Source organism: Molothrus ater, chromosome 4 (genome assembly GCF_012460135.2).
Source record: "Molothrus ater isolate BHLD 08-10-18 breed brown headed cowbird chromosome 4, BPBGC_Mater_1.1, whole genome shotgun sequence".
In the NCBI taxonomy this organism is placed as follows: domain Eukaryota; kingdom Metazoa; phylum Chordata; class Aves; order Passeriformes; family Icteridae; genus Molothrus; species Molothrus ater.
In genome coordinates, this window is record NC_050481.2 from 36,987,893 (window position 1) to 37,006,570 (window position 18,678).

The window sequence follows — 18,678 nt, forward strand, 5'->3', positions numbered from 1 at the left end:
GAAATTGTTGGTTAAAAATGCAGCATTTTATTGATATTTCTCTTAGGAAACTTGGACCATGCAGCCATGTAGTGGGAAGAATCATGCCAACAGACATAATAAAGGACAACAGGAACCTCAATATGCAACATTTATTCATGAGAAACTGTTTTTCATATCTTCAGCATCCTGCTGTTCTGGTCAATTTAATTACTCAGCTTGACTGAGTAAGTAAGGGTAGCCAAATATGCTAAAACCATGCTTACCAAGTATTGCCAATACTTGCCAATATTTGCAAATCATATAGAGAAAGCCCCAGTAAAGAATTTTATGTTGACATAACTTTAACAATTTTTAGCACAAAGAAGGTAAGTAGAAAACTACACCTGAAAAATGAAATTATTTCAGATTACTCTTTCCAGCAGAGGAAAAAGGCTCTCTGACAAAATGGAAGCATGCAACATTAAATGCATTGGAATTGTTAATCAACTGCTGTATTTAAAGAAATAAACTGTTAATTAATTTGTTAAAAACACACACACAAACACACCCCAACCCCTTTCAGGAAAGGACTGAAAGACATTTTCATCATGGGTAGGGACAGCCTCAAAAGTCATAAAAAGTTCTAATGAGAACCTGTTGGTATTTTTTATAATTAGTACCATGATGTGGTAAAACCAGAGCCAGGGATTTGTACTTTACAGATGTACAGATGTATTTTCTGTGTGTTTCTAAAGTAAGACAAAATTCTTAGAGAAGCTTGTGCCTCAGTGCTCACAGAACTATATTTTTGGTGTCTTCTAACAAGAGGGAATAAAACCCCCTGAAATATCCTTATTTCTTTGCATGACATCCCAAATATCATGTAGTAACAGAGTCCATTCCAGGTTGCTGTATAAAATCAAAGGACAGGAGGAAGAAGGATGTGGGAGCAATGAGGGCTCCACTGCCTTTCCCAGCACTTTCCAATCCTTGCACTGAAGGAAACAGCTCTAAACCTGGGGCACTGGGGTGGGAATGCTGCAGCTCTCAGGACTTTGTATTTCTGCCCAACCCAAGCTTTATATTTTAAATTATATAACGTGAGGCATGTCAATTACTTTACTTTTCTTAGCAGAATATCAAGACTTTATGGACAGGATCATTTTTAGAGTAAAGGTCTTCTCACTGACAGAACATGTGAAAAAGGCATAGCATGAAGGCCAAATGAAAAAGGAAAATGGAGAATGACAAATGATGTAATCCTTTCAAAATTATGTCAAGTTATTCTGTATGTCAGTATGAGTAAAGTTTATTGGTTTAAATTGTTTCCAGCTTTTAAGATGAAAAAGTCCTGGTTAAACTTCTCACTGAAGCAATTGGAGATATTTTTCATTGTTATCTCCCTTGAAAACACTGCCATTGGCACTCATGTTTCACTTAAAAAACATATCCTAATCTATCAAAGGAAAGAGGCTGCTATTTGACTGCTATTTTATGAAGGACAAGTATTCATCATCTCAGTTGATAATTACACATTATGAGCACAAGGCCTAACTACTTTAAACAAGTAGGGTTGTTTGATGCAGCCACGGACACCAGAATCAAACTGCCTGAATTGATTTGTTATCCTACAAGAGGCTCAGTGTTCTCATGTGGTATTTGCCTGACTCCTAATTCAAATAACTGTGACAGAACAGTCCCTTGAGGGGAGGGAGAAATCATTATTTCAGTTGTGGTGACTTCCACAGCCTCATCTGTAACCTCAAGGCTGCCATTGTCTGAACAGCTGCTGTACCCTGGTTCTACAGAACGAGAGTGAGATGTGGGTCTGCACTTGTTTCACCATGCTTCAAAACCTTAGCACAAGGTGAACCTTCTTAGAGGGTCAGCATACTGTTCACCTGCTTCATAAGGCTCAATAAAATAAAAACTGGAGATCAGGTAATTGCTCTTTGCTGTCCATGCCAAGGCTCAGGCCACTATGGACCTTGGTATTAACATTTTGATTAGTAATTTCCAGCACACAGTAAAATCTGAAACACTTACAGGATATTTTGATTTCTACCATTATACTTATACAGATAGAGCTGTATCACCACAACATACAGACTGTAGCTGTTTTGAGATTTTTCCACAAATCTTCAAGATACTAATTTCTTAATTCTCACTATTTCTTTAAAGCATTTTTCATATGCACTTCATGTGAAATCCTTCCAGATCTGAGAGATTCCAAAATATGCCCCTCATTTGAACATTGAATATCACCTGTTCTCATAAGTTTTGTATGCTGTTATTTGAACCAAGTCCTCAGAATTTCATGCATAAATTACAGAACTCTCTCTGTTGCTATTCCAAATATAATAATTTTGCCTAATATATATACTGCTAAGTGAAATCTAGACTTGTCTTTTGCATGATGTAATCAAAGGATTCTTCTTTCACTTGTTATAACTCACTGTAAAATTTTAATATGAGAAAGTTCTTACAGATTTTTGGAAGAACACTGTTAAGAGTAAACATAAGACACTATAACAAATATTGTTCTTGTAGAAAATTTTTTCTTCGTGAGTTAACTATGACACTTGTAATGAAAGCTCATTTTCACTGCTGTAGAAGAAAACATTGATAATTTTAATTTTTACTTCTGAGATTTTCCAAAATAACTGTCTTAGTGTCTGAAAAACATGCAATTTGACATGCTTTTTATTGCTGCCTTGATTGGTATAATTAGACAGGATGGCCTTATTTGTGGTAATAACATCTTTCCATTTTAAATTTATTCACTGTTTTTAAGTACTGTGGCCGCATATTAGGTAATCAATTACTTTGTCCAAATAGATGGAATTTTCTTGTTTTCCTTTACATAGCTGAAAATTTCAGACTGGACCAAACGTTTTTCAGCTAACAATTTCAATATGCCATTGACAAAACATTTCTAGTACAGAAACTCAAATATTTTAAATTGAAGTTAACCACTCAAATTGTCGTCATTTTCCATGCAGGTTACCAATGCCATTGCAAAATCAAAGTAGGAGAACTGTGAAATTCACACTCGCGTTTGAGAAATGTAAATATAGTTTTTGTATTCTGAGATTGCCTTGTATTTCCGCATGCCTAATTGTTCGAGTTCCATCATTACTGGGATTACTTATGGTGCAGCCTTATCTGTTCAAAAGGATATGTAAAAGAAAGTGCAGGGAAGGTTGATACAGGACTGGACAGGGCAGTCAGTTCTGTGAGAGTAGACGTGAAAAGTTGGCTTTCTTTAAACTGATAATGCAAAGGACTTGTGTTATGACTTTATTTATTACTTGGTTGCTTTCTGTTACTATATCAAAGGAGAGGGAGAAAATATTTTAAATCTAAAGACAAGAATATCCTTCCTTAACTTTCAATAAATTTAGACTGAACCGAAGTGGTTCATCTATTTTCTTATGCTAACAAACACTGGTAATATTTTCATTGATCTTATTTATTATAGTAAATAAGGGGATTATTTATTTTTATTACATCTTTGCCCTATTACTGGAGTACTATTTAAAGTTCCCATGTTCCCAGCATAAGAAGGGAACTGCTTGAGCAAGTCCAGAGGAGAGCCACAAAGTTGGTAAGAGGACAGGAAAACCTCTGCTACAAAGACATGGTAAGAAAGTTGGAGCTGTTCAGCCTGCAGAACAACACTGGAACAGGGAGGTTCTGGATGCTGCAATCCTGGCAACAATCAAGGGCAGGCTGGAAAAGGCTTTCAGCAGCCTGGTCTAGTGGGGGGTGTCCCTTCCCATGGTCTTTAAGGTCCATTCCAATCCCTTAACATTCTATGATGCCAGGGCTGAACTGCAGTAAGGATAGTGCATATATCTAAGCTGTTTGGCATTTCAATTAATGAGTGAAAACCAATTGCAACAATCTTCAAGCTCCACCATTAACTGTAACTCATTAATCTGTCAAAGATTTACCACAGCAGCTAAAGAGAAATTAAATGTGATTTAAATCAATTGCTTAGCACGTAGCTTTAATTGACACATTAAATCTGTGTCCGAGTACCAATATTTGACTCTTGCCAAACATCCCTGAGAACATGCTTTTCTGTACTGAAGAGCTGTAGGACATTCATTACAAGAAGCAATGCAGATACACTGTTAATTATGATGAAGTGTTTGTCTATAGCAAAGAGAATTTTTCTTGGTGATCTGCTGGATGCATCCATAGGTGGGATCTCTCTTTCCAAAACTGATTTTGGCAGTGGGTAAAACTAAGGATGTCCTTCTTGTTCAGATTCTGGAATTAAAGAACCCATAGAGAGGCTGAGAGCAACTGCAGTACTGTACAACTTCTTTAGTACAAAGTAACTGAATTTTCTAGAACCACATGATTCCTCCCTCGGACAGCAATGTCTTCATGGATGTGCCTTAGGAAAATTACTTCTTCTTGCAATTTTTGTTTCTAATCTTCCTGTGATTCTTCTGTATAAGGAAGAAGATTCAGTTCCACATGCAAACAGATGGAAAATTTTCCTGTCTGGTCCTGCCTGAAGTTAGTTGGCTAAACACACTGTGGGTGATTAGGATGTCTAGATTTCAGCCCTTGAAGGCTGAGGATGAGCAATAAGGTCTGCTCTGTTCCAGGAAAAAGCTCTAATCCTACTCTATATTGGAAATTGTGGGCGCTCCTGCTCCCTCCATTAAGTAGGATGGCTCAGATGGATGGGAGGTTTAGGTGACAACTAACTTGCCTCTGATCTCAGGAAGATTTAAAAATTATTTGAGCTATTCAGAAAAGACTGTTGATGGACTTAAATGAACAGCTCCTCTGAGCAGTAGATTTTAAGGTGTGTATTAATGTCTTTAATATTTCTAGGGTTTTGGGTTCTTTTTGGTAAATTAATTTTTGGGGTTTTAGTTTGGTTTTGTTTGTTTCTTATACATTTAAGAGCTAGTAGACATCCTAATGGGTGTCCTGTGAATGGTTTGGTTAAAACCTTATTTCAATTTTACCTAATTCCTTTCAGAGTTTGATTCCAATAACTATTAATCAACATTCATATTGAAGTCAATAGAACTAGAAGTCACTTGGCAAAGAGCTGGCTAAAACTAGTACTTCAACATTGCTACCTGCAATATCAGACCTCTCAGACTTCCTTATAAACTTAAAATTTAGAGTTCAGCAAATACACTTACACACAACTTCTGCACCTAGTGCTCTCCTTAGGTGTGCCACCTGCTTTCATACCATTGGATTCTGAAGTGATATGGCTTCTGTTAGCATTCTGGCTGGCACAGATGAACACTCTTTGCTTTATTTTCTTCTGGGGTAAGTTATACCTCATTTGCCACCACTACAAATGTGGAGGATGAGAACCTACTGCAACTACTACAGTTCTGTCTTTGCCTTAGATAAAGTATTGGGTCATTTACAGGATGCTTGTTAGCCCAGAGCTATCAGACTTTATCATTCAATCCACAGCTAAACAAAGAATACAGTCAGTAGTTTCTGAGAGAGCTCCTTGATTTTTGCCTTACTTACTCCCTTGTCTTTTTCACAAGACATTCAAAAATCAGTTGAATTCAACAGTGTGTTACAATATCTACTCACTTTCCATACCTTTTAAGGATAAAACATTGCAAATGGATGAGTTTGGTTTATTTTAGCATTGAATTACTTTGTTGAGTTTATTATCAGTAGCAATACTGGATTTCAGTTTCTATGCTCACATATAATCGTCAGAAGTCAAAGGTAGTTAATATCTAGGATGTTTATTCTTAAAAAGATTAATTATAGTACTGACATATTGTATAATAATGTTTGTCATAGCTCCTACTGCATGTTCTAGAATATTTATTAATTAAAGATTCAATATACTACTCCCATATTTAATGGAAGCTGTGTGTTCCCAAGTCCTAATGCATTACACTAAAATCACATTTCGAAACTTGTTCAGTGTAATTGCTTTTTTAAGCTTTAGCTCAGGGGCTTTTAAAATGTTTGCACTTTCAAGCAGTAGGATAAGTGATTAGATGATAAAGGACATGACAATTACATGAACAAACAACGTACACTAAGCCTCTGTCTTCATTTGGTCCTTGCCATGTTCTCAGTTGAAAAAAGATTCTGTTTTTTTTCTGCAAGCAAATGATGTGTCCCTGAAGAAGTTTTTGCTCTACAGCAGAAAGTATTTGCTAAGTTAAAAATAAATTTTTTCTATGATTTTTCATTTATTCAAATGAATTTTTGGTGCTATATATTCTGTTTTGTTATTAATGAATTTTATGTTAGACTTTTGAATATGACTGGTTTAAATGAGTGACCGAATGGGCTAATTTTATAATTCTTTACTGAAAACATGCATTTGAAATCACCCTCTGTTTCATCTCCTCAGAGAAATATAACCAAATTAGATCAAATACAATTTTGGGAATTCCATATTAAATTTCTCTGATGCCTTCCTTGTGTTGGTAGACAAATATGACATTGTCTAGAATAGGGTAAATAAGGTAAAATAAAAGGTAAAGCTAAACTAGGTCAAGCCCAGAAGCAGGGCCTGCTAACTCCTGTAGTCTAAACACCTGCTCAAGTGGGCTATGAGAAGGAATATATTTCTAACTTAAACAAACTTGATCAGATATGAGTTGACCTTAAATTCGTTGATATGCATGAAATGCACCAAGAGGTCTGGCAACACATAAAATTTTATGTGTATTTGTACTGTACCAGTACCGAGGAGAAAGGGAACAATTTATTTGTCTACCCAAAGACATCATCTGGTGGCGTTTGAAAAGCCTTAAGATGTTTTGCCTTTTGGCTGCTGGTTAAAAAAGATGCATGTATTTTGCAATCCTGTGATATGTCTACCTTCCCAGATAACTCAGGGGTTCTTAGGGATTATTAAGGCCACACTAAATACACTTGGGCAACTAAATAAAACTTCAACAGACAAAAGCTTCATTCACTATCGATTTACTAACCTGTTCCTTTCATGAAGAAATTAACTTTGTGAATGAGTACATGTGGGTCTAGATGAGTAGAAAGGGAGAAAGAAGAAATATACATTTTATGGCCTTCCACTAGGTCCATGATGAGCTTCTACCAAGGGGTAGAAGTAAAGGTAACTTATTGAAAAGTGAATCCTTATTTTAAAAGATCTCAGAGACTGTAATTTGTAATACCACAGTGATACCAGAACAGTAGTCACAGGTAAAAATCTAAAATATTTTCCCTACATTTTGCTAAGCTGGGAAATTAATTAACCAGTGTAAAATATCAATATATGCAATGAAAACTCTCATTATATTTGTATTTAGTATATATTTTATATGCATATATGATATACATTAACATGCAAATTATGTATTTAATAAAGTCATTTTTCTGAAACTGTAGAGCAGCCACATTCACAAAAAAAAAGGAAAAATATATTGCAAACAAGGGACCTAATAATGGTTGACTAGAAACATCAAATTTTCAGTATTCTAGCCCTTCAATCCTACCAGAAGTTAAGTAGCTAAACCCTCACTCAATTTAAATCTTCTAAAAGAAGATAGAGGAACTAAAAAGAAGATTGTGAGAGATCTGGCATATTGTAGCTTACAGTGTTTGTAGATGGAAATCAGACCAGAAATCTTCTTTAACTAATCCTGTTATGCCAATAAATTAGCTTGCATATGTTCCTATACATTTACGTTTTGAAATCCATTAACTGAAAAAGAAACTTAGTGACTGAAAGATCAAGCACTGTAAAGACTGGTTATTTTTTAAAGCAAGGAAATAAATTCAGATTCTCCAAGAGTGCTTTCGAAGATTATTGTTTTATCATCAAAAAGAGGTAAACAAGAAATAATGAATACCTACTTTTTTCAGTTATGTGTGTTCAATATGTTTATCATTCACCTTCAATATCTTAATTGTTGTAATAAAGTTTTAGGTTAGTATTTATTCACACTGCCTCGGTTTCCAATGAGAAATGCCTTGAGGAGGTGTCTGCCTGTTTCTTTTTTTTTATGGGAAAGAATGATATAGGACTAAATTAGCTCCTTGGCAAAATTAAATTTTAGGCCTAGAGGCTTGCAAGTTGGGATCTTTCTCAACTCTGGAGAAGTCTGCAGCTTGTTTGAGCTGAGGTAAAGTTAATTTACTTCACAGTGGCTGTTACCGCGCTATGTTTTGATATGTGCTGAGCACAAGGTTGATAATATAGAGGTCTTCTGTTATTGCTGAGAAATGCTTTAACAGAGCCAAAGCTTTTTTTTTTTTTTGTTTTGTTTTGTTTTGTTTTGTTTTGTTTTGTTTTTCCAACTGCTGTGCTGGTGAAGAGACTGGGAATGCGTGGGAAATAGGGAAGAGACAGAGCTGGCATGGCTAACACCCACTGACCAAGGCACTATACCCAACAGGACCATATGGCATTGTGCTCAGTATATATCAGGGGTGAGAAATGGGTAGAGGGGCAAGAAGGAGGAGGGGCATATTTGGAGTGATTGTGTTTGTCTTGCCAAGTAACTGTTATGTGTGATGGAGCCCTGCTTTCCTGGGAATGGCTGAACACCTGCTTGCCCATGGGAAGCAGTAAATTCATTCCTTGTTTTGCTTTGCTTGTGTGTGCAACTTTTGCTTTCCCTATTAAACTCTCTTTATCTCAGCCCACGATTCCTCTGACTTTTACCCTCGCAATTAATTCTCTCCCTGATCCCACTGGTGGAGGAATAAGAGAGAGGCTGTGTGGTTCTTGTTTGCTGGCTGGGGTTAAATCATGACAAGGGATTTTTGTTGGCTTTGCAGTGCTTTTCAGCCCTGGAAGAAATTGTTGAGAATTTCAAAGCCTCAGCAAGCTGGAGCATTAGAGGCATAGGAGCAGAGAAGCCTGTGAGTTGGGATTACCTGCAATTTGGAGAGAGGGAGGAAAGAGTCCATCTGTAGATCTCTGTCTAGAGACACCTGTCTGATGAATCTAAACAGCAGAGTAGCACTTCCTGGGTAAGATGGTTAACTAGATAAAGGGTCAAATTGGAGTGATTAGGAGTGAGAGAAGACAGAACCCAATTTCTGTGCTGAAGGAGATGGCTGCTGCTGCTGAGACCCACATAGTATGTCTGAGATTCTGAAGTCATAAGGGTTACTTTGTGCAAAAAGAAATCAAACTACTTGAGAGATTATGAGATTTTTTTTAATTTTTAGATTGGTATTAGGCTCTAAAAGGATTTGGAGGGGGGAGGAAGAGGTCTAACACTACTGATGTAATGCAGTAATGACATAGGGAGTGCCATGTCAGTAGACAATGCATATCATACCAACCTTGCTGTGATCATATTGACTTTTAAAGAAAATTAAAGTCTGATTCACAGATTCATAATACTTCTTGTTCTGCTAGCTTTTAACAGCCATAATTGATAGCATGCTGTGTATTGTCTATGGAAAAAAAAGAATCTGGTATGTAAATACAGATTCTTACAAGCACTTTTGATGAATTGTATAATTTTACTGTTTAATTTTAAAGTATTATAAAATGGTTTCAACTTTCTTTTTAAATATATGGTTTACAATACATCTTTGCAGTATTGGTATGATGCATAGGAGTCTGAGCATACAGATCTTTTATGTTGAGTGATTACTTTGGCTGCTGTAATTAAAAAATCACACCCAGCATACGCACACCCAGAGTGCAGGAAGTACCAAGTGTTCAGAATAGAATAAAAACATGGTGGGAGAATGGAGTTTTTAACTGATGCTAAAATGATGCTTTGAAATTTATTCAAATCAAGAATTTCAAGGTCATGTAGAATGCTAGTACCGAGAACTTTTCCAGGGCATATTTATTAGACTCAAGAACAGAATTAGGAACAAAGGTGACAATCTGAAAATCCTTTATTTTCTTAATTCAGGTTCATTCAACAATTATTCTAAAGTCCACTGCAGCTCTTGTTACTATAAGCAGAGCTAGTAAATTTCAAGTTCATGCAAAACTGAGGGAGACAGGCTACAGTCATACAGTGATGGATGGGGATTTATGGACTTAACTCCTATTAGCATTAATGGGAGTTAAGGATAAAATCCACATATATCATGATGAGTTTAATTTCCATTGCTTAAATACATATAATGAAGCAGTTACACTAAAGATATTTTTAAAACTATCACTTTTGACCTATTCCTTTGATTTAACTATTTTTAATAATGTTTTTACACTGATATCTGTGTTCTGATTTTAGAAATCATCACGAATGTTGCATTATCATAAGCCCAAGGGAGTTAATCTTTCACGATTATAAAAAAATAAGAAACTTCATTAAGAGCATACCTCATATGATGTGAACAGAGCTATGTAGTGATGCCACAATCTTATTTTCACAGATACTAAGATTTCCTACAATAGTGACTGAGTGGAACTCAGCTTGCAAATTAGATATTTTCACATCTTTTTCTGGATAATGCTGCAATTGCTATATCAGGATGTAGATTTTTAGGAACAGCCTATCTGATTACTGCCTTCAAACAGATTGAAAACTAATATAATAATGTGAAAGACTAATATAATAATGTGGAAGTAAGTAAGAAGATACTGGGAGGGAAGGGAGTAATGCACATGATTTCATAGTGCAGTGCTGTACAAGTAATGGTTTTCCCTTTAAGTGAAAAAGAGCAGTCTGAGGAAGAGGAATCAGTGCAAACAAACATAGATAAAGGGAAATAAGAGGTGTGAACTGTTTCCCAGCTTTGCTAGAAGATTAAATCACTTTAGGTAAAAAAGGATATAAAAATTAACTAAAGGCTGTCTCCCTTGGAATGAGAAGATAACGATTCTGGAAGAACCTTTGATAAGTTTGTAAAGAAACCATTTTTGTTTTAGGAAGTATTAGAACAGGTGATCAGTAGTATTTAAAGCAGCACTGTATGCAGTAGCAAGGGCTTGAGCTGATGATGTAGGAGGTCACTTCAGGTCTTCTGTAGTTAATGATTGCAGTAAGTGCTATGGGGAAGTGGAAAGCTTTGTGCCTATAAACTGAACTGTTCAGCTTTCTCTATTATACAGTGTTTTGCAAATTCTTTAAGAATGCTTATTAAAATGCACCAGAAAGAAGGATACATTTGTATGTCTGGATGAGCTGATTATAACACCTGTGCTGGTAAATATTTACCTATTTTAGATAAACCAGAACAATTGCTTCTAGCTTAGAGTAGTAAGTCAACTGTAGGTCTGGATTCAGTTTTTTCTTCAAATGAGGTAAAAAATATTTGGTTTCCATTAATGTAAACAAGAATTAAAAAACATGTGACCCAATGCACAAGGAGCAAGGCTACTACTGCTACCATTTCCCTTGATCTAGGAAACAATCTCTGACTAATGGGTTTTGTTTTCAGAACTTGCTTATACCTGAAGTTGGTATAGATAATTGTATACCTGATTTGACATTTCTTCCAGGACCAGGAAGTCGAAGCACGAGATACTGTATGCATTTGCTAGTAGTCTAGAGAGATTTTCTGGATATATCAGCAAATCAGATTCTTGACTCTCATGTTTCTATGCACAGTTTCAAATGGAACTCATTCTTAACCAGCATCTCTGAAAACAAGTCCTCAACACCTGTTAGTGATGTGCAATACAGCACATCACCCTTGATCCACTGTTGCAATGCAATGCCATGTCACACCTTGCAACTTGGTGAGACATTTGGAACATGGCTCTGATACCTTTGCCTCATATTTTCTTGTCCCTCTTCACTTTGTTATGCTGTTGTAAAGCCAGCCAGTGTTTTACATGATATCTTCCACCACAATTTCTAGATAATTCAAAAATTCCCATCTAAAAAGTTATCCTAAACTCAAAGTTCCAGAGCAGAAGTGTACATAAAAATGCTTTCAATTTCTGCTTGGAAAATCAATGGGTATAGGAATTACTTTTTAAATTTGAAAAAAAAAATATGCCATTTGTTTGCTAATTTGTATCTTGCATAAAACACTGATGTGTTTTTCCAAGCAAACTTTGGCTGCATCCTATAGAGTTTCCTTATAATATGGAATAGATGCTGTATCTCAGAAGGGTGATATGATCTCTCTGCTTAGAATGCAGGTTCAGCAACAGTTTTGCCTGGATTACTCTGGACATGTAACAAACTAGACAGCTGTAGACCCACTAGAATTTGTAAAATCTCTGTCTACTTGTGACTCTGTAACCCAGGATCATGGTGGCAGTGGCCAGTGTATGATAAAACTAAAAGATGTTATATAATCTGATGCCCAAACTTGCACAAGAACAATCCATTTTTCTGTGCCATGATAGAAGGGAGTTGATTGTTAAACAGGGACCTCTTTTTTTTTTTAAATTCTGAAACTGTAAAGTGGCCATTATTGAGAGGCCTTGCTTTCACTCATCTGAGATACAAAGCATAGGTGTTTCTTCCTCACACTTCAGTATTAACACATTGCTATATATACTGGACAGACTTTTCAGTGTGTTTCAGTAAAGAAAGGCATCTATTTCTTTGTATTTGAGATATCAGCCTAAATGATTCATTTGAGGAAAATGCTTGATGAAGCTCTTTATCATTGAGGTTTTTAAGGTGCACACGAGAACACTTCCAAGCAATCTACTGAAAGACAACCTAGAATAGGTATGATAGAACCAAATCAGGAATGCTTATTGAAGAAAGATGAAGCTAAAGAAATTAAAGACCTGTGAGTCATTAAAGGACAGTAATTTGTTGGCTTAAAAATGTGTTGGTGTGGTTTAAAAGCATATTTTATTTGCAAATGCAAGATGATCTCATTAGTGGGGGGAGTACAGAAAGATCTATCTTTCTATCTATTTAACGTTTATCAACGTTAAATTCTTTTCAGACTGAATCAAAAAATACCCCTGAGCAAAAACATGGTAAGGACAAATAAGAAACATGACTTTCAATTGTTAATTGAGATTAATTAAGAGTGTTAGACTATAATTAAATTAATTAATTCAGCGTTAATTGTCTGCACTGTTGTTATTTGCCATCACATCTTTCTGTGAGAGTCCCCTTCAATGCATTTTGAGCACATGCATTATGCTAAGCGTATTAACACACCCTGAGTCAAAATTGCTGTAAATCTGAATTAAGGTCAGTTTTGTACCTGACCTTTAAAACTCAGAAAACCTTGAGCAAGTTTATCAGTCACATTTCCTAGAATAAAAACAGATATTTTGGTAGGGCCTACTACTTACCCAATAGACTAATTGTTTTGTGTATTCAGTATTCTGACTCTGAACATTTGCAGCTGAAAATGTTGGCACTGATATTATTTTGACCTTGTGTGACTGAATAATCTCTCCTCTTATTTTTGGGTAATTACCAACAATATACATGCCACTGCTCTTAATGATCACAAAATCTTTTAGCTTTAGGAGATACAGTGTGAAAGCAAGCTGAGTGCAGCTTGAGTTACAAAAATTCTCTAAGGAATTTTTCAGGGTATTGTGATAAAAGCTGAAATTTAAGTTCCACTGCATCAGTAAAAAAAGTATTTGCTTTCCTGTAGGATATAGTTCCTATACCACCAATATACATTTAATTTATGTGATCAAGCAATCCAACAAATTTGTCAGATTTTTAATGTTATATGTGCTTCAGTGTTACTATTTATCTCAAATTAAAAACTTTACATGTTAATTTGTATTAAATATGTTATGTTAATTTCATTATAATGAAATAGTAATTTTATTCTGGGCTTTTGCAATTTTTTAATATTTTATTCTTCCAGATTTCTAATTTCTTATGTGTAAAAGCCCAGAATAACAGCAAAATGTAAAATATGAAACACTGGTCCTAGGTTTTCCTTTATATGTGTGAAGGAATAAGAGTTTTTCTTGTCTAGAGGATGAGTGTGAAATTCTTACTTTGTGCATATCATGCACAGATCTAGTGCTACCATTCAGCTTGATGATACAGGAAAACTGGTGAGGCTAGAACCTAAGTGGTGCCAGTGCTAAAAGTTTGTTTAAGGGCACTTTCAATTATGTAGTTTACTTTTTTGCCTGCCTCCTCAGAGCATACATGACATAAATTAAAGTGCTTATATGATCACTTAAAATCACCTAGGTCCAACTCAGCTTCCTAGAAAGAGGTGGCATTCTTTTCCCAGCTGTGAACCCTCTGATTTGTACTTTGAGAAAAAGAAATGGAATATTAAATAACTAGAACCCATGGAGGGAAGGAAGGAAGGAAGGAAGGAAGGAAGGAAGGAAGGAAGGAAGGAAGGAAGGAAGGAAGGAAGGAAGGAAGGAAGGAAGGAAGGAAGGAAGGAAGGAAGGAAGGAAGGAAAAGAAAGGAGAACCAGTTTACAGAGTTGACAATCTGTAAGCCAAATGATGGTACTTTTTTGGTTTGTCTGCCTCTCCTGAGCTGTTGGAGCAGGTGTAGGTGAGTTAAAGAGACTGTGCTTGCCCGAGAGCCGCACACTGCCTTTCCCATTGCCCACTGCCACACTCCTCGCCGTTACTGAGAGCTATTCGGCCCAGCAGTGCGAAATTGGCACCGGGCTGCTTTGCAGGCGACGTGGGCTTTTTTAACCCCTTGCTTCTCTGCCTGTTTCCTCTGTTATGCACAGCCGAGGCAGCAGAGGGAGCTCAAAGATTTTGGACATCAGCAAGAGACCCTGGGAGGCCCGGACAGAGAAGGACACTTCCAGGGGCAATTGCAGCGACAGCGAAGGACAGGGCTGGATGTGTTTGGACTCCTTTAAAGCTGGTATACAGATTTATGTACCCCATTATCAGCTGGTAGTTTTAAATACAAGGTGTCAGTGGCCAGTTTTTATTTTGCACCTGTTGCTTACTTAACCAGTTCTGTTTACAGTTTGGAAAAAGAGGTATTTATCAAGAATTTAAAGTCTTTTTGAGTCTAAGAATTTGTTCTAATGAGTTAAGACACAGGTACCTGAATTTTAAAGGATACAATACATTCAGTTGATAAAATAGTGAAAATTGAAGACATACTGAACTGCAGTGAATTAACTATAGTTAGAATTTCAGTTTGTGAAATGCAAGATTGTTTTCATTGTCATTTAAAGGTAGAAAGATTTTAATGTTTTTCAGAAGCTCACCATCAGTATTAGGGAGAAGAATAGCTAATAAACCACACAATTGAAAGTCCTATCTAGACAAAAGCATTTGTTCTGCAAAGAAATGTTTGAGTCTCTGAGAGGTCATCAGCTGCTGACAATAAGTAGAAGTCTGTTTTGAGCTATGTCAGTGAATACATTTTCAGCAGAACACAAGCATCATGAAGGTCAAGGTTGTACTTAAATGTCCAGTTTCTGAATGCATGAAAATCAGAGAATGAAAAAACTTGTGGTTCTGACCAGGTTTGGTATTTTCTGTAACATATTACATTACCTGTAACTGTTTGTTACAGACCAGGTCATTGTCTACCTTGACTGTTTCAATTTGCTTTGGAGGTAACACAGAGCAGAATGTAGGTTGATTATAAAATAGAAATTTTGTACTAACTTTACTAAGTTGCACTGAAAGGAAATGTTTAAAATTCTCTGGTTTTGGAGAGAAAATTCAATTGAGATGTGAACCTGATCATCTTCTTCCCAAACTCAGGACAATTTTTGTGTGTTAACAACTCCAGCTTTGTATATATCCTTTATATAGCAATTGAGTGGCTAGGTCTTTGAACTTTACTGACCTTGTGGTCTGTCTCCTCTTTTGGACCAGATCCACTTGTCCAGACATTAGGAAGTAGCTGTGGAACGCTATTCTAATCATGTGGGTACTGCTTAATCCTCTGATTGAACCTGAATAAATCTCTCTAGATGCCCTGTCAATCTGTTTGGGATTTGCAATCTGGAAAGGCCCCCAGATACAAATTAAAGTAATTTTCTATCTGAAAACAAAATCATCTACCTCTCTCAATAACATCTACTACTACATTCCAAGGTAGGTAAAGAACAAGCAGTTGTTAATACCACTTGAAGATAGGGGGTATAAATATTTGACCATATGAATTTTTCTTTTTGTTTTCCTGACTACAGGCCCTTGGTTCTTGGTTACACTAGGGTTTTTTGGTAGGTTTTTGTTTGTTTGGGTTGGATTTCTTTTTTTTTCTTTTCTTGCTATAACAATTCAGTTCTGTCATTCCAAATACATATCCTGACTCCTGAAATTGTTGGGATTTCAGAGTATTTTATATATTTGGATCTTACAAACTCCCACAGTTGTTCTGTCATCTCTCTGTATTTTAACCCGCTCTGCCCCAAAATTACTATGTAACTGTTTTCAAAGAGGTGTTTTTAACTTTCTTCAAACAAATGTGAAATGCTTGGGGAGAGAAGGAATGCCAATATCTCCCCACAGTGAATTTTAGTGATTATATACTCCAAGTTACTAGCATATGTCTCACCTTTTAGTGTGATTATCCTGAGGGTTCTTATCAATTCACAGTTCAATATCTAGTTTTGCTACCTTTACACGCTGACCTCTTCTCCTCATTTTGTTAAAATCTCATCTTTTTGTACTCTACCATCTTTCTTTAGTAGACAAATTTTAAGTGTATGTACAAAAGTATGCAAACATCTTCTTTTTATTCCAAATTTTATATACCAGTTCAAAGTTTTAGTAATTTCTATTATTTCACTGCAATACCCCTATGGAAGAAGGATTTTAAAAATAAAGTATTCATCTCAGTATACACTGTACATGCTGAAATTAAAAAAAAATATTATTAATAAAGTTGCTTAATGAATTAGCCCTTTTTGAGGTTAGGAAGGTGGAACATTATTGAAATTAATATATATCTAATAATTATTTCATTGAAACTGTCCAATAAAACTTAGGTTGAAATAATTAAAAAAAAAGCCTTCTAGCCTTGCCTTTACTTTGACTTGTGTGTGGTGGTATAATGATTAAATTTTTGTTAGGAAAAAAAAATCAATTGCCAAATTAGGAATCCTCACTTTCCATTCTCAGAAGTGGATTTCCTTCTTCACTGAGTTCCAGCTGAAGAGAAGCCCTAGCTAGCTTTAGAGCTCATGGAACATATTTCACTTGAACTTCAAACATTGACTTAGTTAAAATATCTTACCATGGTTGTTTCTGCAATGGATCCAAAGCTGTTTATAAATATGTTGCATGTGACATTAACTGGAGGACCTGCAAAAGAGAAAAAAAACCCCCACTAGTCCCTGTTCCAGAATTATTGCTTATTGATTGATTGTTCAATATAAACCATTGTAAACAATATTTACTGACTTTGGAAGAGATAATGCTACATTCATAACTAATTTAACGCACATTAAATTGAATGTTTTCTTATAATTTTCTTTTGATTTTTGTCACAGGTACACTACCTATCTGACCACATTTAGCAATTAAAAAAAAACCTACAGAAACAAAGTTCAGTATAAACCTGCACACATGCTTCTATACAAAAAATGAAAAAAAAAAACCCAACATCCCATTTGAAATATATAGTAAAAATATTTTATGTGTATTTCAGTGAGAATGCATGTCACTTCTCACAACAATTAGAGGGGAAAGTGACTTTCTTCACTCAAGGCAGCTTCTACCTTCAATGTTATCTGTCATCACTGGGAAAATAAATGCATTATTGCTGCTCTTATCTCTACTGCTTACAGGAAAGTCATTTAGATTCTATTCCCATTTCTCTTAAATTCACAAAATGTTTGAGTCCATTTATAACTGAATTCTTTGTTACCATGGGCCCTCAGTCAACTGTTGTTTTGTCTTATCTTGCATTTTGAAGAATCAATAGTGGCAGAGCAGTCATTATGATAACTGAACAAGGAATTGCCTCTTCATGGAAAAGGGTTTAAATTATTTTCCAGAAGTCACTTTAAAAATGTCATTGTGGAAAAGCATACTAATTTTTCCATTATTCCTTATCAATTTCAGTCTGTGTCCAAACCAAGCAAGGTTTTTCCATCTCCAGTTGTTGTTTTTTTTTTGTTACCTTCCTACAATTCAGTATTCTTATATCAATAAACCACTTCAGCATTGGAGAACCTGGATTCTTTTTGTAGTTGCAAGCAGTCTAACAATGAGAGATCTGTATCTGGAATATGAAGACTGGTCTTATAAACCTTTATGTAATATCTCTTTTTTAGTATCACTGAAGAAAAAAATTCTCTGCCACTACTGGTGGATTACTACTAGCAAAATCTAACATGACCAATAAATTTCACATTAAATACTTGAAGAATCAGAATGTCCATTAAAAATTCTCCCAATAGGAGAGAACTTGGAATATCCAGCTTTCTTTTCTGAGAGCAGAAATTGTTTTGAAGTCCTGTACAACAATTCTAACAAAACACTTAGACACATACTTGAGTCTTTGCAATACACAAGACTACACCTATGGAGCAGAGTTCTCAGGTAAGGAGGTAGCACTTGCAGTCACTTTGATACACAGTTAATGATTTAGAGTTGTGGAGCATATCCAGTACTTCTGAGAATTCAGTAAAAGCTTTACATGCTCAACTCCTGAAAAGGATCAAGGGGAAAAGGAAAAGTAAGGACTATGAATGAAGGCAGTCACTAAAAACTGTCAGGGAAAAAATTGTATTTCTTGCCCATATTACTAATTTGTTTGCAAGGTAGGTTTCATTCAAACACTTCCATGTTGTAGTACCTGCCATCCTTTCAAATTTGATGTGATGCTATCTTGTTTAAAATAGCACTATACTTTAAAATATGTTTGCTTTATCAACATCGTTGCTTTTATTAAGAATAAGCTC

The 18,678-nt window shown here is 35.6% G+C and overlaps 1 protein-coding gene across 3 annotated transcripts in view; it reads right to left on the reverse strand.

Moving 5' to 3' along the window:
- GLRA3 (glycine receptor alpha 3) overlaps positions 1 to 18,678 on the reverse strand; it is an 86,055-nt gene that overhangs the window by 42,265 nt on the left and 25,112 nt on the right. For all 3 annotated transcript variants that reach the window (XM_036382236.1, XM_036382235.1, XM_036382237.1), the window contains one exon: positions 17,007 to 17,074. In XM_036382236.1, the coding sequence (XP_036238129.1) occupies positions 17,007 to 17,074 (68 nt within the window). The remainder of the gene's footprint in view (positions 1 to 17,006; positions 17,075 to 18,678) is intronic.